Raw genomic sequence first — 25,396 nt, forward strand, 5'->3', positions numbered from 1 at the left:
AATGGGATTGCCCTCCTGATGTCTTTATTCTTTCTGTTCTGGTATATGGGGGAGTTTTTTTTTTTGATGTTGCAGGGAAAAGACTATGAACTAAACATATGATATGAAATATATAAAAGTAATAAAAAGTAACAAAAATAATCTTACAAAAAGAGAACACATCAAAAAGCTCATTTACAAAGATCAAGTCAGCTCTAATAAAAAGATGCAAGGGTTATTCAACATTAATAATCGATGGAATTTAACCCACCACATAAATAGATTCAAGAATGAAAACCACATGATCATCTCTTTAGGTGCAAAAACAGGCCTTTGAGAAAATCCAATATCCCTTCATGATGTAGGTTCTGGGAAATTTGTAAAGAAGTGGACAAATCTCCTGAGGTTGATAAACATGTTCAGCAAAGTAGCAAGACATAAACCCGAAACACAAAACCAGTAGCCTTTCTTTATGTCGATGACAAACACAGAAAAGAAATCAGGGAAACAATCCCACTCCTAATAGCCTCAAATATCTTGGAATAAATCTCACCAAGTAAGAGGAATACTTGTGTAATTAAAAACTTTAAGACAAAGAAGCTGAAGAAATACCAGAAGATGGAAATAATTCTTATGCTCAAGAGTTGGGGTGATTAATGCTGTAAAAATGGTCAATTTACCAAAAGCTTATTTTACCAAAATGTTATTTTTTACAGAAATTCAATGAATTTCCCATCAAATTTCTAATGTAATTCTTGACATAAATTGAAAACATTCTCAATATTTTTATAGGAACCAAAAAATATATAAAATAGTTAAAAACTGAAACCAAACCAAAAGAAATCCATTCTAAAGTATACAGAATAATTGGAAGGATAATTTAAACAATTACTCAGCAGGCAATAATACTTTCATCAGTCTTTCCTGTGGTTCATAAGATGCCTGGCATTATACATAGAATTCAGCATCTTCCAGTACCTAATGGTTCTCAAAGGATTTTGATTAAAATGTTGCCCAAATTAATTAACTGTAGACACACAGTTTTTCTGTCTCTAGGGATGTGTCTATTATGTTTTCTACCAGGACAAACTCTGCTAACAACTTATTCACAAACATACATAATGCATCTATTCTTTTTACAGAAAAAATTTAAGACTATATGAATTGTTGAACAATATTAGAAAACTTATGCAGTCAATGGCATATGATATTTAGATGTTTCTTATTCTTAAAGATCAGAATTTGGATTGAGAATTGGATAGAGTTTCATAAGCGGAATCTAGAAAAAAATGTGTATACTTTGTTAAGGGAGTGGTTGTATAGAAATATTTAATCTGACCAAATTATTTAAAAAATGAAACAACATTTGCCTACTTGAATCGTTGTTTTTTTAAATTAAATTTCAGATAATCAGAAAACTAGGTTTAAACAATGCACAGACAAATATAAAAGTAAGTATATTTTGTCTTTGTCAACAATGTTACTCATCTTCCAAATCTTTACAATAAGTCCTTTTGATATATATCACAAGGACATTTTGTTAAATTTTATAACTGGTTTTTCTGCTTATGTCTTCCCTAAATGTTACAACTGAGTTGAAAAATGTATGACACTGACCACAAAAAGGAGTCAAATGCATTTTCTCAGGCAAATGTCAGTGATATTACTAATTTAGCCCTAATGGGCAGAGGATACAGGAAGCCATCTCACTGCCCTTTGCATCTCCCTTGCACTTCATTAATTCAGAGTCCTTTCATGGTTTACCTGAGAATCACAAAGTGGAATTCTTGCTTCTTAGAAGTGGTATCAGTACACTGTATGCATGTCTTTCCAGAAAGTATCTTTTAGTACTTGAGACATTAAAATTCTAAAATTCTAATATTGAAAACTCTCATTTTATTGGGACATGACACTAATGGTGTAAAAATTTATTAAAATTGATTAGTTTGCAAGACTTAATGCATAGATGCAAATTTGAGCCCAGGAAGCTAAAATAAACTACAGAATATTGGCACCAGCATTAAAGGTTGTAAAATTATTGTTTAGTTACAAATTTTATTATTTCATGCATAAAATAAAATGTATCTATTTTGAACATTGGAACACTGGATATGATAAGGTAGAATACAAACAAAAATGCTACTCTATGTGTAGACCCTGATATGTAACCTGGAGCTTGATTATTGGCATAGAGTGAAGAATATATTGTTATCTTCCACAATAATTATAATAATTATACTTTATGCTAACTTATTGTATTATTCCTATATTTTTATCTTCCTTATAGTATATTTCCTTTTCTTGTCACACTATTTTAAAAACATTAATTTTATCAGCTTATTCTTTTTCAAAGCAGACCTTGAGAAAGTCTATCATGCAAAAGCTTACTAGCGTTATATATAGCTCTGATGCGCTGACCTTGCTCATTATTATATGGTGGTATTGTATTTGTATTAGTTTCAGAAAAGAGATAATAGTGTGATTTTGTATGATGATTAAAAAATGAAAAATTTCAGTCATTTTCCCTCCATATAGTGTTTTCTGTTTTAAGTTTTCTATGAATTTGAGAACTGAATAATTTAGGATGTTAAACATAGTTCTGCACTCCTGTAAGTCCAGCACAAGGGACAACCATCACATGTTTAAAGTTAACTTGAGCTGCACAATAAGTTCTGAACTAAAGTCAACTCAGCCAAATTCTATCATAGAACCAAAACAAAAACTACCAAGGGCTGTTATGAGTATGAGACCACTGCCTAGAATCTCCCATGGATCTGAGGCAGGAGGCTAAAGAATATCAGGTCAGTATGTGCTATTGTAAGAACAAAAAAGATTGGATTTGACTCAAGATAAGCTTTCTAGTGATAATCAAAATTTGTATATTATGGTCATTATGATCAAATTACAATGTATACATTTTGATAATTTATTTAATATTTCTCAAGAACAATGGAACAAACTAACTTTTTTTTTCTTCTCAGAACACAGCATGAACTTTTAATATTAATGGATAGCTCTTTCACCATTTCCCAAAGCATTAAGTACAAGCTTTGTTTTTGGAGAGTAGAAACATTATGAACATATTTGAAATTCTATCAAATGACTTTGAATTGACATTGTTCCTTTTATTCACAGACCAACCCAAATTCATAACTTAGCTATGCCAAATAAGACATCAATCACAGAATTTATTCTTTTAGGACTTACAGATGACCCAGAGTTACAAATTGTGATATTCTCTTTTTTGCTGGCTACATACTTACTGAGCGTAAGTGGAAACATGACCATCATTACCCTAACACTGTCGAATGTTCACTTGAAAACTCCCATGTATTTTTTTCTCAGGAATTTTTCCTTCTTAGAAATTTTATTTACGACAGTCTGTATTCCAAGATTTCTGATTAGCATTGCTACGGGGAACACAGTTATTTCCTATAATGCTTGCATGGCACAAGTATTTTTTTTGATCTTTCTGGGAGCAACAGAATTTTTTCTACTGGCTGCAATGTCCTATGATCGTTATGTGGCCATCTGCAAACCTCTGCACTATACAGCTATCATTAGCAACAAAGTGTGCAATCAACTTGTAATTGCCTCTTGGTCAGCTGGATTCCTCATCGTTTTTCCCCCGGTGATCATGGGCCTTCAGCTGGAGTTCTGTGACTCTAACATCATCGATCACTTCACTTGTGATTCTTCTCCCATGCTGCAGATCGCTTGCACAGATACAAAGATTCTAGAGCTGATGGCATTTTTCTTAGCAGTATTTACTCTCATAGTAACTTTGGCCTTGGTCATTCTGTCCTACACACTCATCCTTAGAACAATTCTGAAGATACCTTCTGCAGAGCAAAGGAAAAAGGCCTTTTCCACTTGTTCTTCCCACATGATTGTGGTTTCTATTTCATATGGAAGCTGCATTTTTATGTATGTGAAAACATCTGCCAGAGAAGGTGTGGTGCTAAGTAAAGGAGTTGCCATGCTCAACACCTCTGTAGCTCCCATGCTTAATCCCTTCATTTACACCCTCAGGAACCAGCAAGTCAAGCAGGCATTCAGGGACTTCACAAAAAAATTACTGCCATCAAAGAAGCACTGATTTTTTTCCCTGAAATCAGTAACTGAAATCACAAATAATCTACCAATACATAGCTTCTTTCTTTGTAATAGACAAATAGTAATGAATAAAACACGCACAATTATGATCTTACAAAGCTTGCTTCTAGTAAGTAGGAAACAGCCAACACAATAGGGAAGTAATTATCTAGTACTTCAGTGAGTGAAAATACTGCAAGAGAAAGGAAATACAGTGCTGGAATGGTGGTGAATGGGAATAAAAATAAACACCTACCTAAATAACTCAGTCATTTTATAGCTCTTCTACATAAGATGTTCTATACTCCAAAGTATTTTCTTATATTCCTTTTGTTTTTCTATAATTTTCTATAATTGACTCAGACTGTGAGTACATTGCCTAATGTTTTAATGAGAAGCTAGGAAATAATAATTAGGGAAAGGATTTGGGTTTGTTTGCAGTTTGGGCTAGAAGTGGGAAGAAAAATATACTTACTTTCTCTCATTTTGCCTGTAGTTGTGTTGTTATTTCTAGAAAAGATAAAATTTAACCCAGAAAAATATTCAGTCTTTAGGTGAGGCCACCAGAACACTGGGAAGTTTTTGGAAAGAGTTTTTTTGAGTGAGCAGATTAGGCTCACTCAAAAAATCTCATCATGGTATTTCCTGAAACTTTTCATTGTTTAGGATCTAAATTAGCTTTGAAATATGAAACAAAAGTATAGAAACTATAGAAATCTAAAAATATTCTTTGGCATTTAATGAGATGATCACATGATTTTTTTCTTTCATTTTGTTTATATGGTGGATTACATTGATGAATTTCCATATATTGAAACATCCCTGTATCCCTGGCATGAAGCCTACTTGATCATGATGGATGATGTTTTTGATGTGTTCCTGGCAAAGTTTATAAGAGAGATCAGTCTAAATTCTCTTTCTTTGTTGAGTCATTGTGTGATTTAGGCATCAGGGTGACTGTGTATTCATAGAGTGAGTTTGATAGGGTGTGAAAAATCTATGCTTCTGGTTTTTAAGTAAATTTAAGCAATGTCATTTTTTATGTCATTCAAAGAACTGTGTGCAAACAGATCTGAGAATCATAAGATAGTAAACAGAATTTTCTAATGACAATCTCATCATGTTCCATATTTCAGAGTCTCATTAACATAATCTATAGAATGCTTATATTTACATGGATATGCAGATTTACACTACATATATTATACATTTTATTATATATATAAAAGCATAAATACTGAGTTGAGGTAAAGCAGGAAAGCACAGGGAATGACTTATTAACCTGACATTTGGCAAACACTTGGCTTCTCTATTCTCATAATGCTCTTGGTTGACTAAAACCATATGCACATTCTGTACACATACCACTCTCTGAACAGTTACCTAGCAACCAACCTGTTGGAAGTGAACCCCACTTGTTTAAAGCTGAATGTATAGCTGGTTTACACAACTAATATAGGTTACCTCCTTTAGCAACCCCTTGGTAGCACTCTATTTTTACTTTACACATACCAGAAAATCTCCTAAACCCTGGAAAGATGAGATGATTTGTCCTGAATTGGCTGGATGCTTGAGCAATAAGGCAAACTATGTTCTTTCAAAGTCCTTTTAGGGAGAATTATATATTTATCATAACATATCTACCCATAATTAGGTGTATATGTTATTAAAATCAGATGGATTATGGAAAGGTACTTTTACAGTGGGCAAAGAGCTGATGTAATAAAGGCCTGTCAATTAAAATAAAGAACCACTCCACTGTGTTGCTAAGCAACAGACATCTGTTTTTGAACTTCATAAAAGAGAGCCTCCAACAATAATGAGGGTTCTAAGGAATTCATATGACTGACAGTCAATTTGACAGTGTTTTCTTTTAAAATCTGTACTATCACTCTGCTTGATCAATGTTTCCTTGATTCTTCAACATCTATGTGAGACTTTATTTTAATTCCTTAAATAAGAGACCAAAAACCTAAAACCAACAAGTCATAATCCCAACTACCATAACACAATGATTCAACGAACACAGAGAAATTAAACCTAATATTGAATTTTGTAAACAGTACTTCTTCTATATGAACAATTATGTGGACATTCGTGATTAGGTTCAATATACATAGTAAATCAGACACTCAAATAGTTAGCTTTATATAACTGAAATGTGTAATAGCAGCCTCACACAAAGAACCACTGCCAAGAGGCACTTAGTGAAATTAATATTGACCATTGTGGTGATTTATACTGCTTTTCAACTTACTATGATCTAGAATCATCTTGGACAAAAATCTCTGAGCATTTTTGTGAGAGATTGTCCAGATTAGGTTAACTGAAGTGAGATGATACATTTTAAATATAGGTGGTACTGTTTAATGAGCTTGGGTCACGGATTGTATAAATAGGAGAAACTAGTGAAAACTTCATGCATTGCTCTTTGTTTTCTGATAAAATATGCAAGGTGACCACTGGCCTCAGCTTTCCCAGTTTATGCTTTCTTTACACTATGAACTAAATCCTGTAAGCTCTAATAAACTCTTCCCTTGAGTTGCTTTTTAAAAATATTTTAACTTAATTTAATTTAGTTATTTTACTTATTCATTTACATCCAGCTCACTGTTCCCTTCCTGGTGACCCATCCCATCATCCTTCCTTCCTTCCCTCTCCCTCCTCCTCTCCTCCCCTGGACAGGTGTCAACCCCTCTTGCTATCCCACCATCCTGGCACTTCAAGTCTCTGCAAGGCTAGTCACTTCCTCTCCCACTGAGGCCAGACAAGACAGTCTTACTCACTTAGTTCATTGGTCTACTAACTATAATGAAAGCCATCCTATCATGAATATTATTGTTTGGTAGGATTTCCATACTGTGTAATTACATAATAAAAACTTAACTTATGCCCCATAAATTTAACATAAAGATCTTCAACAAATACATTCATCTCAAATTTTATATAAATAGTATGAACCTTGATAAGATTTTATATTAACATACAGCCACATATGTGTGTGACTTTCTTTTCCTTTCTATAGAATGAGATATTCAGAATGTACATAAGAAAAATTACTTGAAACCATGCTCTTTTATGTAAGTGTGTCACTTTTTAATAGGTTTATTTTATTTTTAATTCTGTGTCTCTGTAAGGGTGTATACATGTACCCAGGAAGTTTAAAGGCATCAGATTCCAGCAGCTAGAGTCATAGGCAGTTGTGAGTCATCTGACATAGGTGTTGAGAACAGAACTCTGGTCCTTGCTACAAATCCATGATAAATAAAGAGACTGTAAGAGGCTGACACATCTAGTCTGGAGAAGATCACCTCTTGAAATGAAACACAGTAGCAAACTCGCCAGCACTAATTCAGTGACTTTATATTTTGACATACAACTCCATTGTCAAATAAATGAAATGGGAGATTAGAAAGATGTAGCTCAGGAAGTCAGTGATAACTAATGCAATGTTTATAAAACTCCATTTAATGTGGGACTGAGTATAAAAGAGTACAGTTGCTGGTGTTAAACAAACAGGTCAAACACACAGTGTGCACCTTTCAAGTTTTTAAAGCACCACTGAAAGCAGTATACACTATTTAGTATAATAATTTATAAAATTATTGAGAACTCCAGAAATTAAAATTTTATTTGTGTAAAATACAAAAATCACAGGTAAGACAATATAATAAAAAAATATATATATATATATGGCTCTTTCCACAGCTTTGTTGATAAATTGTTTCCTGTGTAAGCATGAGGACATTGGTTCAATCCCCAGAACCTATGGAAAAATGCTGTGCATGGTAATTTGTATTTATATTATGATTATCAGGGATGGAGAGACAGGTGAATCTCTGGGACTCTCTGAGCAGCAATCATATCTGAGTCAAACCAGTCAACTCTGGATTCATAGAAAGATAATGAGGACACCAAAGATTCTGTAATTAAAACATAACAGGGCAGCAATGGCTCAGCATGTAAAGATTCTTTTCATTAAATCTGTTGATTCAAGTTCAATTCCCAGAATCTTTACGGTGGAAGAAAAAAGTGACTCCATATCCTGAGGGTGTACACATAGAAGCACACTCACACACATACTCACTAAGAAGTAATGGAAAAAATGGCACAATAAAATTTTGTGTTTATGAGATAGGAAGATAAAAATGATAATAGTGTATAAAATTATAAAACTGATTTTTAGGGGAGAGCAAATCATCAATTAACAGATAACTATAGAGAAATTTTAACCCAGCAAATGACTGCTCTGGAAAGCAATCATGACTAAAGACATTCTAGGTCTATATGATACAGCTGGAATGTAGACATGCCTGGAATAAGAGTATGATCTATCTGGAATACAGACATGCCCTTAGTACAAATCTTTAAACCCAAACAATAAATGTGAGGTTAGTTTATAGAGGAAATCAGCCATGTTTGAAAGTGACATCTAATTGAGGGGCAGACAATGTGATGAATCAGAGAAAGATTTGACAGAATGAGTAAGAGATGGGATACACCCAACTCTCATGAGAACAAACAGTAAAGAGGTGATTTAAGAGAGCAGCCTTTCACATAGCCACAATCACATACTCATTCTCGCTCACACAGAGAGCTAGATAGAGAGATAGAGACAAACAGCAGACAGAGATGGAGACACACATAAAGGGAGAGGGAGGGAGGGAGGGAGGGAGAGAGAGAGAGAGAGAGAGAGAGAGAGAGATCATTTATTGGGACAGTTTTACAAAGATGGGTTGCAGGTGAAGAGAGAACAAGCCAGAAAATGAGATAGATCCAGAAAGTTAGAACAGGTTAGAACAGATTGCCAGAGTTAGTTTGAGGCCATGCAGAGCAATTCAGTCAGAAGTCAAGAGAGAAGCCAATTTGAATCAGTCACCTCGGAGAGGAGTTTTGAGCCAGAACAGCTGAGATTAATCAGCCAGCAAGAGTTGAGAAAGAACTAGAAAAGGTGAGCTTATTCAGCAGTAAGCCTCTGAGACAACAACTATATTATACAAATAAAAGTTAACATTTATAGATGATTATAATATAAATGAAAATTTGAATAGATATTTTAACTATGAAATAAAATGATATAAGTTTTTTAGGTGCTTCTCAATGCTGTGCAGGCAGGATATTCATAGGGTTTTACTGTCTGAATATAAACTATAGATACATATACCTTCACATATAGAGTAAATGATTGCAGAAATGATTCGCTTAACAATATTCTACAGTGACCATTAGATATACACAAGCATCCCTAATTTTTTAAAAAATGCATAATATGTCTTAATGGCATAAAAAGAAAAGCAGTTTATATCAAGATAAGAAAAATAAAGATATATGATTTTGAGGGAACTTTGTAAGATGATGTATCATATTTGCCTTTAAAAATGTCAGATCGGACAAAGATTTAAAGGATCTCAAAATATATCATTTACCATAATTTGTCAATCAGAAATAGAATGAAGTCACCTTTAGTTAATACATATGTAAAAGTAGTTACATCAAAACTCTGGGGAAATATATTGAACAAGAACAGTAGGTCAATACACCTATGATTGTAGGTTTTGGTTGGAGAAGGTAGGAGGATAAGAACTTCAAGTCAATCCTTGGTTACATAGCAGGTTCAAGGCCAGCTGCATTTTCTCATTAGACCTCTAAGGTACCTTTACTTCCATGTTTTATTCTGATTTTTCCTTGTGTTGAGGATAACACATATTCTGGTTCACTATGCTACAATTGTCCTCCACCCTCAAAATGGTGTCCCAGTATGCATGTAAAATAGAGTCTCTTGGGACAGGCACAGACAAAAAACCTACTGTTTTACAGACTGTGGAATAACTCAAAGTGGCACGTAGTCTATCTCAATACTGTCCTATGAAAATCAATGTGAGAAGACAACTATATTTTGTTGTTATATCTCATCCCTTCAAAAACGTCCTGACTACTTTCAGATAAGTTCTGCAATCTCCTGGGATGTAGGTCACATAATCAACCAATTAAATATGATTACTGGAAGTAATATTCTACTTGTATACACTAGTGCCCTATTATTATTTATCCCAGAAGTCATACATTTACATGTTTTGTAGAATTTTTTGAAGTTATATGTTGTAAACATAGTATAAATGCTATGTTCTTTCCCCCCAGGGAAACAATGCCAACATTCCTTTGGGAAATATTAGAATAATCTGAATAATTTTATAACAGTACAATTCTCATATATAGATGTATTTTAAAAATATTTTAAGGACTATGTCAGGATCCTAGATGATTTTAGAAAACACATAAAGATGCTTCACAGCATTTTTTGAGATTGGATGTTATGGGTGCTGTGAGGAGACAACCTGCTTTGAGGGAAGAGAGATGTAAACACTAATTTCTTTTTGTGCTACAGGACCATGGCATGGATTTGGTTCAAGAAAACTAATCATATTATTATATGCCTGATACTTTAAATTGGTAAGTATTTTTAAGATGTTTATATTTAATGTGTCAGCTTTGTCTACTGTCCTCTCATGAAGTTTATTTATAAGTCAGTTTCACATATATGTGTATATATATGTAATATATATACATATATATGTCATATATCATATATGTTTGTATGATATATATATGATGCATTTCTTTAATATTTTACTATTATTTACACTGAGCAAGTCAATTTCATATTATTGATATAGCTATTTAAGATAGAACTAAAGATTATATTAAAATATTTGTAGATGTCAGTTGCCAACTATGAATTGTTCTTATAGGATGTGGACATACTCTCTGTTCTTGCTGTTTGGTGCTTAACTAAGTTTCAAAACCTTTTAAAGCAGTTTTATATACACCAAGAAAGACTACTATGTTAGCTGAATTTAATGAGAAGAGTCTCTATTTCAGAGATCAAGAATGAAGGTTATAAATTGCAAGTCTCCGATAATGCAAGGAGTCAAATTTTATAATGAATCTTTCAAAAATTGGGATATAATTTAATTGTTTAAAATACAAAAATATGGTAATATTTATCATTTTGTTAAGAAAATATTTATAGAAGCTACCTTGTTTACTTTTCTAGTTTGATATTTAGACTAACCCTGTATATAGTTAAATTGATCACTGTTTTGCACAACGATCAAGAACTTTGTTTTATAGAAAAGGTGACATAGGAAAAGCATAATGATGTTAATAATAAAGAACTAGATGAATTTATATTGAATTACTACCTTTTATACAATAGTAAATGTAATAGATGGTGGCAGGATGAAAACAGAAAAACAACTGACTTTAAGCATTGAAAATGAATCTTCAGAGATGTGCTCAAATTGTAGACAACATAAAATACTGAGAGACACATATAGAGGGACATAAACACAGACACAGACAGACAAACAGTCACACACTCAGACTCACACAAAGAGAAACAGGAAAAAAGAGAGACAGAGACAGAGAGAGGCAGACAGAGACAGACAGAGAGACAGACAGACAGACAGACAGACAGATCTATGCTTGTCTTGTGACTCATGTTTGTATATCCATGTTTTCTATGTTGATTTTATCAGTTAGATTTCTTGTAGACAAACATCAGAGATGAGGAACAGAACTTCAGTGACATATTTTATTCTTCTGGGTCTGACAGACGATCCTGAGCTTCAGGTTGTGATTTTCTGTTTTCTGTTTCTCACATATGTGTTGAGCATTGCTGGAAATTTAACCATCATTACACTTACTCTGCTGGATTCCCACCTGAAGACCCCCATGTATTTCTTCCTCAGGAATTTCTCCTTCTTAGAAATTTCATTTACCTCTGTCTGTAACCCTAGGTTTTTGGTCAGCATCTTAACTAAGGACAAATCGATCTCCTATAATGCTTGTGCTGCCCAACTATTTTTCTTTATCTTCCTTGGCTCAACAGAGTTTTTCCTTCTGGCATCCATGTCCTATGATCGCTATGTGGCTATTTGCAAGCCCCTGCACTATACAACCATCATCAGTAACAAGATTTGCCACCAGCTCATACTCAGCTCCTGGCTGGCTGGTTTCTTGGTAATTTTTCCTCCACTGGCCATGGGCTTAGAGCTAGAGTTCTGTGACTCCAACATTATTGACCACTTCACATGTGACTCTGCTCCTTTGCTGCAAATATCCTGCACAGACACAAGCACCTTGGAGCTCATGAGCTTTATATTGGCTTTGATCACGCTTATGACCACGCTGATGCTGATAGTTCTCTCTTACATCTGTATTCTCAGAACTATTCTGAAATTTCCCTCAGCCAAACAAAGGGAAAAGGCTTTCTCAACCTGCTCCTCACACATGATTGTTGTCTCCATATCCTATGGAAGCTGCATCTTCATGTATGTGAAAACATCTGCCAAGGCTGGAGTTGCTTTGACAAAAGGTGTGGCTATGCTCAACACCTCTGTTGCCCCCATGCTGAATCCTTTTATCTACACTTTAAGAAACCAGCAGGTGAAACAAGCATTTAAGGATCTTGTGAGAAAAAAGCTTGCCTCAAAAATGCTGATCTGATATAGCATACAAATGAAAACAGTGACAGTTTCAACCATAAAACTAAAACTTGTTTTAGTTCATCTCAGAAATAAAAGTATATGCTACTCTTAATGGAGTTACTGTACTCATGTTGCAATTCATTTTACTTTTCTTTATGAGTTTCTGAGCATGATTATTATGGGATAGTTTTACTAATTTATATTATAAAATTAGAGATGAAGTAAATTTGAATTATAACTTATATATCTCAAATAATACATATGCCAATGACACCATGCATATTTTTGGATAGATTAAGTCATTTAGCTTCCTTGTTAATTCATTTGTATGTTATACAATTAAATATATATATATATATATATATATATATATATATATATATATATATAATTTTTTGTGGTACCGAAAAATGAATTCATCCTATGGTTTTAGCTGTAAATGAGATGAAATTGAGTGCTGGGGCCTTTCTGGGGTGGCAGCTGAGGGCTGTTGCTGATAGGGGAGCAGCAAGAGGCAATAGGGCAAACATGAGGGGAGGGAGGGATTCAGGTGCAATGATCAGGAAGAATCTCCCAGCTCTGACTGACTGACTAGCCACCAGGTGCTTCACTGTTTATACATCTTTCTCAAAAAAGAGATAGCTAATGATCATTCAAGTCGTACATATTATGTATTTCATTTTTCATTAAATTTCCAGGGTTACAAGTCCATTTCCTATAAGAAAACACAAAGAGGACAAATTCTAATTCTTATTATTAGGCATATAGCTCCAATTTAAAGAATCTAAAAAATGTCTCCTCCAAAAAAACCACATTTATTATATGACAGCCTGCCTTTAGACTTGCAAGGTTTGTAGTTTTAAAGCACACCAAACAGAAAATATCTGAACCAGTCTCTTTATGAGTAGCAAATACTAATACCTAACTTCTTTTACTATAAGTTTCATCATCTACTCTATAAAGTAGGAAAAGTTTTATTTTTGTCAATACATATTATTTACTGAGTTTTATTCTGCCAGGAATGTACTCTGTTGATCCTCTATCTTTAAATTACATTTTCAGAGATCCCTAAGCCTATAATAAAAATAGACCTTGAATCTGTAACCTATTCTCCTGGCCTGTCAGAGTTTGTCATTTGTATCTGTTTAATGTTCACCAATTATACAGTTTGAGTTTGCTCAGGCACAGATATCCTAAGTAAATTCCTAGAATAATAGTCTCATCAAGCTATGTGCGTATCTGTGCTTTATGATCTCCAGGCAGAAGGAAGATTTCCAAATCGTGATCATATAAAGTTAATTTTAGGATTTTTCCTAAAAAGACTCAGATAAAATTTTTTCAGAAAAAGACATAAAATGAATCATACTGCAGAAAGTCCCCAAAAACGCAGCTTGAAGAGAGCAAACTTCAAAAGCTAGAGAATGAAGGACAATGATTGTAGCAATCCACTCAGCTTTGCTGGAACTATGTTAAGCAGCTGTGCTGGCTTCATGACTCTTGCTGTGTCCAATGGATATGGCTGTGCCAACTGATAAATATAATATGGAAATTACCAATAAGTATACAGAACATTAAAAGTGTGGAGTTCTCAAAAAGAGAAAAAAATGGAAAAGAAAACAAAATACGATGTTCAATGGAAAAGGGAGATACTAATTTTTGAGCTAAACATGAAACAATTTAAAACCTTCTTAAAGCCTGCATAAAATTTCAAAATAGAATTCTACCTATGGTGATGATTACAAATTAACAGAAAAATATTTACTTTTGCAAGTGATTGTTTTTATAATACTTTTGTATTTATTGTGATTTTAATTATTATTTGTAGTAGCTTAAACAGCAAAAAAATGAAGTACAACATTAAGAATAATTCATTAATTATAATTTTTACAAGTAGAAAGTGAAGTGAACGTGATGTGATTCTATTTCTATTAAAAATATTGGAAAGTGAATAATTTCATGCTTGTCAAAAGTTTTTGAATTACAATTATTACAATTATTACTCAAATAAATGGACAACAACACATTTTTATTAAAAAAAATTTTAATTAAATATTTTATTTATTTACATTTCAAATGTTATTTCTTTTCCCAATTTCATCTCTGAAAATGCCCTATTTCATTCCCCATTACCTGGCTGCTATGAGGGTGCTCTCCCACCCACCACCCACTCCTTTCTAATCTCACCACCCTAGCATTTCTCTACACTGGGGCATCAAGCCTTCACAGGACCAAGGGTCTCCCTTCACATTGACGCCAGATACAGCCCTTGCAGATCCTTCAGTCCTTCCCATAACTTTTCCATTGGAGTCCCTGTGTACAGTCCCATGGTTGGTTGCCAGCATCCTCGGTTTTATTGGTTATGAGATGGCAGAGCCTCTCAAAAGATAGCTGTACCAAGCTCTTGTCAGCAAATACCTCTTGGCATCCGAAATAGTGTCTGGGTTTGGTATGTCTTCAGGTTGAATAGATTCCCCGGGTGGGGAAGTCTCTGGATGGCCTTTCCTTCTGTCTCCCACTCTTTGTCCCTGTATTTCTGTGTGTGTTCTTTTGTGACTGAGTTACCTTACTCAGGATGATATTTTCTAGATCAATCCATTTGCCTGCAAATTTCCAGAAGTCACTGTTTTTAATAGTTGAGTAGTATTCCATTGTGCAAATGTACCACATTTTCTGTATCCATTCCCCTGTTGAGGGACAACTGGGTTTTTCCAGCTTCTGGCTATCACAAGTAAGGCGGCTATGAACATAGTGGAGCATGTCCCCCTGGGCATAGTAAGGCATCTTTTGGGTATATGCCAAAGAGTAGTATAGCTGGATCCTCAGGTGTTATTATGCCAAATTTTCTGAGGAACCACCAGACTGATTTCCAGAGTGGTTGTACCAGCTTGCAATCCCACCAGCAATGGAGGAGTGTTCCTCTTTCCCCACATACGCCCCAGCATCTGCTGTCACCTAAGTTTTTGATCTTAGCCATTCTGACTGCTGTGAGGTGCAATCTCAGGGTTGTTTTGATTTGCATTTCCCTGATGACTAAGAATGTTGAGCATTTCTTTACCTGCTTTTCAGCCATTGGAGTTTCCTCAGTTTAAAATTCTCTGTTTATCTCTGTTCCCCATTTTAATAGGGTTATTTGATTCTTTGGAGTCTAACTTCTAGAGCTCATTGTACATATTGGATAATAGTCCTCTATCAGATGTAAGATTGGTAAAGACCTTTCCTCAATTTGTTGGTTGCTGTTTTGTACTATTGACAGTGTCCTTTGCCTTACACCTTTGCAATTTTATGAAGTCCCATTGACAATTCTTGATCTTAGAGCATAAGCCATAGGTTTTCTGTTCAGAAAATTTTCCTCTGTACCCTTGTGTTTGAGGCTTTTCCACACTTTCTCTTCTATTAGATTTAGTGTATCTGGTTTTATGTGGAAGTCCTTGATCCACTTGGACTTGAGCTTCATACAAGGAGATAAAAATGGATCAATTTGCATTCTTCTACATGTTGACTGCTGGTGGAACCAGCACCATTTATTAAAAATGCTGTCTTTTTTCCACTGAATGGTTTTAGCTCCTTTGTCAAAGATCAAGTGACCATAGGTGTGTGCATTCATTTCTGGATCTTCAGTTCTATTCCATTGATCTACCTGTCTGTTACTGTGCCAATACCATGCAGGTTTTTTTTTTTTTTTTTTTTTTTTTTTTTTTTTTTATCACTATTGCTCTGCAATACAGCTTGAGGTCAGGGATGGTGACTCCCCCCAGAAGATCTTTTATTGTTAAGAATAGTTTTCACTATCCTGGGTTTTTTGTTATTCCAAATGAATTTGAGAATTGTTCTTTCTAACTTTATGAAGAATTGAGCTGGAACTTTGATGGGGATTGCATAGAATCTGTAGATTGCTTTTGGCAAGATGGCCATTTTTACTATATTAATCCTGTCAATCAATGAGCATGGGAGATCTTTCCATCTTTTGAGATCTTCTTCAATTTCTTTCTTCAGAGACATGAAGTTCTTGTTAAACAGATCTTTCACTTGTTTGGTTAGAGTTACACCAAGATATTTTATACTGTCTGTGAAGGGTGTTGTTTCCTTAATTTCATTCTGAGCCTGTTTATCCTTTGAGTATAGGAAGGTAACTGATTTGTTTGAGTTAGTTTTATATCCAGCCACTTTGCTGAAGTTGTTTATCAGTTGTAGGAGTTCTCTGGTGGAATTTTTTAGGTCACTTAAGTATACTGTCATATGATCTGCAAATGGTGATATTTTGACTTCTCCCTTTCTAATTTGTATTCCTTTGACCCCCTTTTGTTGTCTAATTGCTCTAGTACTATATTGAATAGATAGGGAGGGAGTGTACAGCCATGTTCAGTCCCTAATTTTAGTGGGATGTCCTCAAGTTTCTTTTCATTTAGTTTGCTGTTGGCTACTACTTTGCTGTATATTCCTTTTACTATGTTTGGATATGGGCCTTGAATTTTTGATCTTCCCAAGACTTTTACAATGAAGGGGTGTTTAATTTTGTCAAATGCTTTTTTAGCATCTAATGAAATGATCATGTGAGTTTTTTTCTTTGAGTTTGTTCATGAAGTGGGTTATGTTGATGGATTTCCATATATTGAACTATTCCTGCATCCCTGGGATAAAGCCTACATGATCGTGGTGAATAATTGTTTCAATGTGTTCTTGGTTTCAGTTTGCGGGAATTTTATTGAGTATTTTTGCATCAATATTCATAAGGGAATTTGGTCTGAAGTTCTCTTTCTTTGTTGGGTCTTTGTGTGGTTTAGGTATCAGCATAACTGTGGCTTCATAGACCAAACTGGGTAGTGTTTCTTCTGCTTCTATTTTGTAGAATTTTTGAACAGTATCGGTATTAGGTATTGGTATTAGGTCTTCTTTGAAGTTCTGATAGAATTCTATACTAAAATAACCTGGTCCTGGGCTTTGGTTGGTAGACTTTCAATGACTGATGCTATTTCTTTAGGGGCTATGGGACTCTTTAGATGGTTTATCTGATCCTGATTTAACTTTGTTACCTGGTATCTGTCTAGAAAATTGTCCATTTCATCCAGATTTTCCAGTTTTGTTGAGTATAGGCTTTTGTAGTAGGATCTGATTGATGATTTGTTGAACTTCCCAAGTTTCTGTTGTTATATCTCCCTTTTCATTTTTCATTTTATTAATTTGGATACTGTCTCTGTGCCTTCTGGTTAAAATTGCAAAGGGTTTATCTATCTTGTTGATTTTCTCAAAGAACCAGCTCCTCCTGGTTTTGTTGATTCTTTGTATAGTTCTTTTTGTTTCTACTTGGTTGATTTCAGCCCTGAGTTTGATTATTTCTTACCTTCTACTCCTCTTGGGTGTATATGCTTCTTTTTGTTCTAGAGCTTTCAGGTGTCCAGTTAAACTTCTTGTGTATGTTCTTTCCAGTTTCTTTTTGGAGGCACTCAGAACTCTGAGATTTCCTGTTAGCACTGCTTTCATTGTGTCTCATATGTTTGGGTATGTTGTGCCTTCATTTTTATTAAATTCTAAAAAGTCTTTTATTTCTTTATTTCTTCCTTGACCAAGTTACTGAGTAGAGCATTATTTAGCTTCCATGTGTATGTGGTCTTTCTGTTGTTTTTGTTGTTATTGAAGATCAGCCTTAGTTCGTGTTGCTTGTATCTGTTGAAGTCTGTTTTGTGACCAATTATATGGTCTATTTTGGAGAAGGTACCATGAAGTGCTGAGAAGAAGGTATATTATTTTATTTTAGAATGAAATGTTCCATAGATATCTGTTAAATCCATTTGGTTCATAACTTCTACTAGTTTCATTGTGTCTCAGTTTAGTTTTTGTTTCCATGATCTGTCCATTGCTGAGAGTGGGGTGTTAAAGTCCCCCACTATTATTGTGTGAGGTGCAATGTATGCTTTGAGCTTTAATAAAGTTTCTTTTGTGAATGTTTGTGCCCTTTCAGTTGGAGCATAGATGTTCAGAATTGTGAGTTCATCTTGGTAAATTTTTTCTTTGATGTGCATGAAGTGTCTTTCCTTATCTTTTTTGATAACTTTTGGTTGAAAGTTAGTTTTGTTCATTATTAGAATGGCTACTCCAGCTTGTTTCTTGGGACCATTTGCTTGGAAACTATTTTCCATCCTTTTACTCTGAGGTAGTGTTCATCTTTGTTACTGAGGTGTGTTTCCTGTATGCAGCAAAATGCTGGGTCATGTTTATGTATTCATTCTGTTAGATTATGTCTTTTATTGAGAAACTGAATTCATTCATATTAAGAGATATTAAGGAAAAGTGATTGCTGCTGCCTGTTACTATTTTTGTTGTTAGAGGTGGAATTATGTTTGTGTGGCTATCTTCTCTGAAAGAGTATTACTTTGTTGATTTTTTTTAGGGTGCAGTTCCCCTCCTTGTGTTGGAGTTTTCCATCTATTATCCTTTGTAGGGCTGGTTTTGTGGAAAGATATTGTATAATTTGGTTTTGTCATGGAATATGTTGATTTCTTCATTTATGTTAATTGAAAGTTTTGCTGGGTTGCACCCAGAAAGTCCCAGATGCCAGGAAAGCAAGAGCCTTCCAGGACCCCACAGGGGATTACATTAGCTGAAACACCCCACAAATGGAAGGGAGAATCTGTCAAGAGCATATCCAGAGGTTAGGCATCGTCCCCTGATTGAGATATGGGGCCACCCACTCATCTCTAAAATTTTAACCCAGAATTGCTCCTGTCTAAAGGAAATACAGGAACAAAGAGTGGAGCAGAGACTGAAGGAAAGGCCATCCAGAGACTGACCCACCTGGGGATCTATCCCACATGCAGACACCAAACCCAGTCATTATTGTGGATGCCAAGAAGTGCTTGCTGACAGGAGCTTAATACAGCTGTTTCCTGAGTGGCTCGGCCAGATCCTGACCAATACAGAAGCAGATCCTCACAGCCAACCATTGAACTGAGCACTGGGTTCCCAAAAAAATTATTAAATGCTGAGAAAATCTTGAGTCTCTGGACTAATCATGTCTAGAAACTTCCTTTACCAAAGGGAGTAATTTAGTAATCTATATTTTTACTGTGTCCTTGCTAATTTTATTTTCTTCATTTCAGGTATTCTAGTCTGTTGAGATTAATATTTAATACGGTACCTGATCTGGCTTGTTCTTAAGCAGCCACCATGTTCCCGACTAGACAAGGTCTGAGGCCAAGAGCGGTGGCATGCTCCTACTGCTGCTTGGCTCAGACCACTGCTCAGGCCAGCCTGTTGGGGACCGCACTAGCCCCAAGTTGGGGCAGCCAAAATAAATGTTGCAGCCCAGGCAAAATGTTGAGGCCCGGGCAGACCCACGTTTGGGCGGTCACTGTATCCCGGCCCAAGCTGCTGCTCCGATCTGCAGGTCGGGTTTCAGCAAGAGCGAGGGTGAGGCCAGATTTTACCTAATGTCTGAGATTCGTCTCTGATGATCCCTCTATAGTCTCTGATCTCCGTCTATATATTCTCTGATCTCTGGTTCTGTCTTCTATAGTCTGACTAATGTCTTCTATCGTCTCCATTCTGATCTGTTCTGTCTCTGCCCTTTATATGTCTCACTTCTAAGCCACGCCTCTAAGTTACACCTTTAGTCATGCCCTTAGGTCTTGTCTCTAACTCTGATCTCTATACTTCTAAGTATACTATTAAGTCACACACCTTTAATCTCACACACCTTTAATCTCAAGGTATCTAAACCAAGATTATCTGAGTGTTCTCAGCTGTTGTAGGCTATTGTAATTTAAATCTCATGTCAGGGTATATGGCTCAAGATGGCTGCAAAGCTGATAGCCGCTTTCTGCTAAAAGTCGGCCCCCAACACCAGCCAAAAGCACAGGCCCTGGCACCCATGAGACGCTATCCTGGTGGCTAGATCAGCCAATCCACCACACTGTCCACAATGCTTGGCTGAGCCCAGATAATACATTCCATCCCGTGGTACCCAGTAGAATGAAGACTTTTAATACTTAATGGCTATCCTATTGGTAATGCTCGATTAACAAGATGCTCACATAATTAGAATTGTTAACCCAATTAACTAACCTAGATATGAATAACCTGAGACTGCTAAAGAGACACGTGGACGTCTCCAGTTATCTTCTCGTCTTCTCCTCCTACCTTCATCTCCTCCCCTTCTTTTCTTCTCTCTCTTCGTTCCTCCCACATTAGCTCTTCCCCCATCAGCTCCACTGCGAACAAAGGAGCAGCAGCAGGAAACCATCCTGCTACACTAGTCTCCTTTTGAAAGATTGTATATTGTAGTATATAAAAAATATTGGAGTTGGGCAGTGGTGGACCACATCTTTAATGCCAGAATGTGGGAGGCAGAGGCAGGTGAATCTCTGTGAGTTCAAAGCCAACCTGGTCTACAGAGTAAGTTCCAGGACATCTAGAGCTTCAAAGGAGAAACTGATCACCCCAAGAAAAATACAATCCGACCAATTGAAAATACAGGGAAGGCACAGAAGATCTAGTAGTTCCTGCTTAGCTGAGACGGTGAGAAGGGAGGCTTTTGTGTCCAGTACATGTTAGTCATTGTGCCTGCAGCCACTCTTTATTTTTACTGTTTAATGTTACCTTTAGGTTATAACATAATTACATTTCTTTTTTCCCTTTGCTCCCTCCCAAACCCCTTCCATATACTCTCGTGATTCCCATACAAGTGTATCTCATTTTCTCACTATATTTATTGGTTGCATCCATATGCAAGGATATATATATATATATATATATATATATATATATATATATATATCTCCTGCTCAGTACATACAATGTTACTTGTATGTATGTTTTCAGGGATAACCATTTGTCACTAGAAAACAAACTGGTCTACTCTTCTCTGGGGGTGACCACCTCTCCTGTACCCAGTTTTTCCTCAATTGCTTCTAGTTATTTTGTGTGTGGTTGAATTCTCTTGCATCTTTCTCTATCCATGATTGTGTGTCCCTTGGCATCTGTAGTCATATGCTTTTCCAACTGGCCATTTTGATCCCAGAACAAATCCCAGACTAATCATTTATTAATAAATGACTAAGCCATAAGCTTTGGCTTATTTACTGACTAGCTTGTAACTTATTGAAACCATCTATTCTATTTTATGTCTGCTACATGACTAGTTACCTCTCCTCAGTTTCATGCATCCAATTTCCTCAGAGTCCCGGGCTAATCCCTCATGTCTGACTCTCAGTCTCTCTCTCTCTGTCTCTCTCTCTGTCTCTCTCTCTGTCTCTCTGTCTCTCTCTCTCTCTCTCTCTCTCTCTCTGACAGTTGTCCCTTCTAATCCTGCTTCTTCTCATTGGCCATAGGTTTATTATTGACAAATGATGTGCTTCCACACAATATACATGGGATTCTCTCCACAGGCCACAGGTATCATCTTTGAGCTTTGTTTGCACAATCATTTTGGTGAGACTACGTTGACTTAGCTTCTGATCTCACAGTAAACTACCTGATCTTTCACCTCCTACTGTCTTTCTACCCACTCTTTCACAATGGACCCTGACCTGAACGTTACATAGGGGAAAGTCTTGTACATGTGTCCATTGGACTGGGTTCCTTCCTGTTTTTATGTACAATAATTATATATTTAATACTAGGTTCCCATATTACATAAAAAAGATATTCTGTAATAAGTAGATAATTCTATACAGACTGTGATGCTCTTACTTTTAAAGTTCCCTGCCTGTAACAGCTGTATTGGAACCTAATTGATATATTAAGAATTGCACAGTTAAGACATGATCCACATTGTCTGCTGTGTGTACACATCCATGCAAGCATTAGCATAGTCAACATAAGAAACAGAAAGAGCAACAGCAAATGATTTAGTTTGAATGTCACAAGAGAAAAAAGTAGAGTATAATATATGTTATATTGTTAATATAACATGCTTATTAGAATTGCAGAATTGATAAAAGAGATCTTAAATAAATTGACACCAAATGTGGGGAGCTGACAGAAGGCGGCTATCATCCTTGCAGCCATCTTGAGCCATATACCCTGACAAGAGACGTGATTACAATAGCCTACAATAGCTGAGCACACTCTGATAACATCTTGCTTTAGATACCCAGGATTTTCCCTTGCATGTGTGAGACTTAAAGGTGTGTGACTTAAGGGCGTGACTTAGAGATCTGATTTAGAGACAAGACCTAAGGGAATGATTTAAAGGCGTGACTAAAAGGCGTGGCTTAGAAGTGAGACATATAAAAGTCGAGAAGCAGACAGAAGAAATGAGTAGTTATTAGACATTAGGAGTACAATTTAGAGTACAATGTGGAGTAGGAATTAGGCTTTGAGAGTACAACTTGGAAGCAGGAATTAAACATTAACACTACAACTTGGGAGTAGGAATTAGGCATCAGGACAGTACAACTTAGGTACCACTTGGAGTTAGTGAGTAGGAATTAGAGTAGAGTACAATTGACAGAACAACTTGGAGTTAGGCATTAGACATTAGGCACTTAGCACTTGGAAGAAATAACTTGGAACTTGGAGGCACTAGGGACTAGGAACTAGGGACTAGGAACTCAAGACTAGGGACTTGGAGAGAAGAAGAGAGACTGAAGAATAAACAGGATTGAATCACATTCTGTCTGGTCTCCATTCCTCATCCATCCTCAACATTTTTGGCACCCAACTTGGGGCAGCTCGGGCCACAACATTTTGGCCCCCAAAAGTGGGGCAGTGTGGTTCTCAACAACCAAATGACTTATTAAGCATAATATGAAGTATTCTATAAATAAATAATTTTACTTTAAAATAATTATCTGAAATAATTAATTGATAGATAAAATCTATTACTTTTTTGAAGATTTGTTTTGGTCTTTAAAATTTACTGTTTTATATATATGAAGGAACAATAATAGCAGGACATTTCAAAAGTCTGAACAAATACATTAATAGACATAAAATATTTTCAGAACCTGTCTGAGAAAACAAAAACAATTGAATGTCAGCATTATGTATGGGTTCTATGCCATGTAAGTGATAAAATATAACCACACTATTTAAAGCTAAATACTTCTTCAAATTCTTTGCAAAAATTTTATTATTTAGGTAATATAGTGTGGTTTATGAACATCAATAAACATATACTTAATAAAAAATGTTCAATAGTATTTCAGGGGCAGAATTCCAAAGGACTGTATAAACTGTCTGATTTCTAAATGTTTAAAAATGTTCCTGTGCTTAAGACATTCACAAATCTGAAATCCTACAAAAGTTCTAACACTTAAAAGTAAAATTTCCTCAGAGTAGAATCTAATCTATAGTTTGATTACAGTAGAAGTCCAGTCAACATTAGAAATATTTTATCAAAGAAAAAGATCAAATAAATCTAGTGTTGTTAGCTCACATATTTTCATACTAGAAATAACTTTTACTGACCCATATATCAATTTATGGTTTCAGCTAAAAATAATGTCTGTCTCATTTTAATTCTATCTTGATTAAACATTGATTATTAATTTTTATAATTACTAAGTAAACTATATAATTATATAAGCATATAATTAGATCCATGTAAACTTGAATGTAACCAAAATTAGGGAAATTCAAAATATACTACTTTAATATTTGGGGAAGTTTTTTTATTTTTTTTTTGTTTTCGTTTTTGGTCTTTTTTTTATTGGTCTGATTCATAAAGCAATTCTTTTATTTATTTATTTTATTACTTTGTATTCCAGATGTTGCCTTCATTCCCAGTCCCCCCTCCAGGAATTCTTTGTCACATTCCCCCTCTGCTTTGCCTCTGACAGAGTGCCTCTCCACCCACCTGGGCCAATAAGTCTCTACAGGATTAGGTGCATCCACTCCAACTGAGACCAGACAAGGCATTCCTCTGCTACATATATGCCTGGGCCCTCAGACTCTACCTGGAAGCACAACAAAGCATCAGTGATAGTGTCAGGGTTTGTTGCTCACCCATGGAGTAGATCCTAAATTGGGCCTGTCACTCACTGGGCATCCTCTCCTTCAGTCTCAGCTCCATTTTTGTTCTTTCATTTCATTTAGACAGAAGCAATTCTGGGTCAAACATTTTGAAGGTGGGTTGGTGATCCCACCCCTCCACTGGTGGTTCTATCTATCTTGGAGGTGGTCTCTTCAGGTTCCTTCTCCCCACTTTTGAGCATTAAGGCTAAGGTCACTCTCATTGTGTCCTAGGAGTCTCTCATATCTCAGGTCTCTGAGACTTTTTAGATGTTCCTCCTACCTCCCCTTGAAGCTGCCAATTTTTATTCATTCTCCTGGCCCTCTGGGCTTCTCTCCTGTTTTCTGCATACCTGATCCTGCACCTTTTCCTTTCTCCCTCCCTCTCTCTGCCTGTCATAATTATCTTGTTCCCCCTTCTAGTGGGACTGAAGTATTCTCACCTGGGCCTTGCTTGTTTAACTTCTTAGGATCTGTGGATTGTATCTCAGGTATTCTGTACTTTTTGGCTAATATCCAAATGAGTACATACCATGCATGCCCTTTTGAGTCTGGGTTATCTCAGAATATTTTTTAGTTCCATTCATTTGCCTGCAAAATTCATGATGTTCTCATTTTTAATAGCAGGATGGTATTCTGGTGTGTAAGTATAAGAAAATGCTGTGGTGGAAACCCGTGGGGGAGGGGGGGAGGGGCTTTCCACGATGAGTCCCAATAACTTGAGAAAGTGCGGAGTTCCAAGAGATTTATTGCCATGGTTTGTGATAGATTGTTTAGGTGCACAGCCCAGTTAAGCCAGAGTGGGCCTGGCTTAAATAGGGAGGGAGAAGAGGGGAGGATCTGGGAGGGAGTAACTTAATTAGCTATGCCCTCTGGCCTTTAGG

General features: G+C 35.7%; 2 protein-coding genes across 3 annotated transcripts; both read left to right on the forward strand.

The window, feature by feature from the left end:
- Nucleotides 1-1,142: 1,142 nt before the first annotated feature.
- On the forward strand, nt 1,143-4,558 carry LOC143436435 (olfactory receptor 6C65-like). Of its 2 annotated transcripts, none has more exons than XM_076920804.1 (2): nt 1,143-1,430; nt 2,961-4,558. In XM_076920804.1, exon 2 carries the CDS (start codon nt 3,140-3,142, stop codon nt 4,076-4,078), a length of 939 nt encoding a protein of 312 aa, XP_076776919.1. In that variant the 5' UTR covers nt 1,143-1,430; nt 2,961-3,139; the 3' UTR covers nt 4,079-4,558. The 2 variants fall into 2 exon arrangements, with proteins under 2 accessions (XP_076776919.1, XP_076776920.1); XM_076920805.1 differs by having other exon boundaries at nt 3,115-4,558.
- Nucleotides 4,559-10,319: 5,761 nt separating this feature from the next.
- On the forward strand, nt 10,320-12,679 carry LOC143436436 (olfactory receptor 6C76). The gene is made up of 2 exons (XM_076920806.1): nt 10,320-10,524; nt 11,613-12,679. Exon 2 carries the CDS (start codon nt 11,641-11,643, stop codon nt 12,580-12,582), a length of 942 nt encoding a protein of 313 aa, XP_076776921.1. The 5' UTR covers nt 10,320-10,524; nt 11,613-11,640; the 3' UTR covers nt 12,583-12,679.
- The last annotated feature ends 12,717 nt before the right edge of the window (nt 12,680-25,396 follow it).

Source organism: Arvicanthis niloticus, chromosome 22 (genome assembly GCF_011762505.2).
Source record: "Arvicanthis niloticus isolate mArvNil1 chromosome 22, mArvNil1.pat.X, whole genome shotgun sequence".
Lineage (NCBI taxonomy): Eukaryota > Metazoa > Chordata > Mammalia > Rodentia > Muridae > Arvicanthis > Arvicanthis niloticus.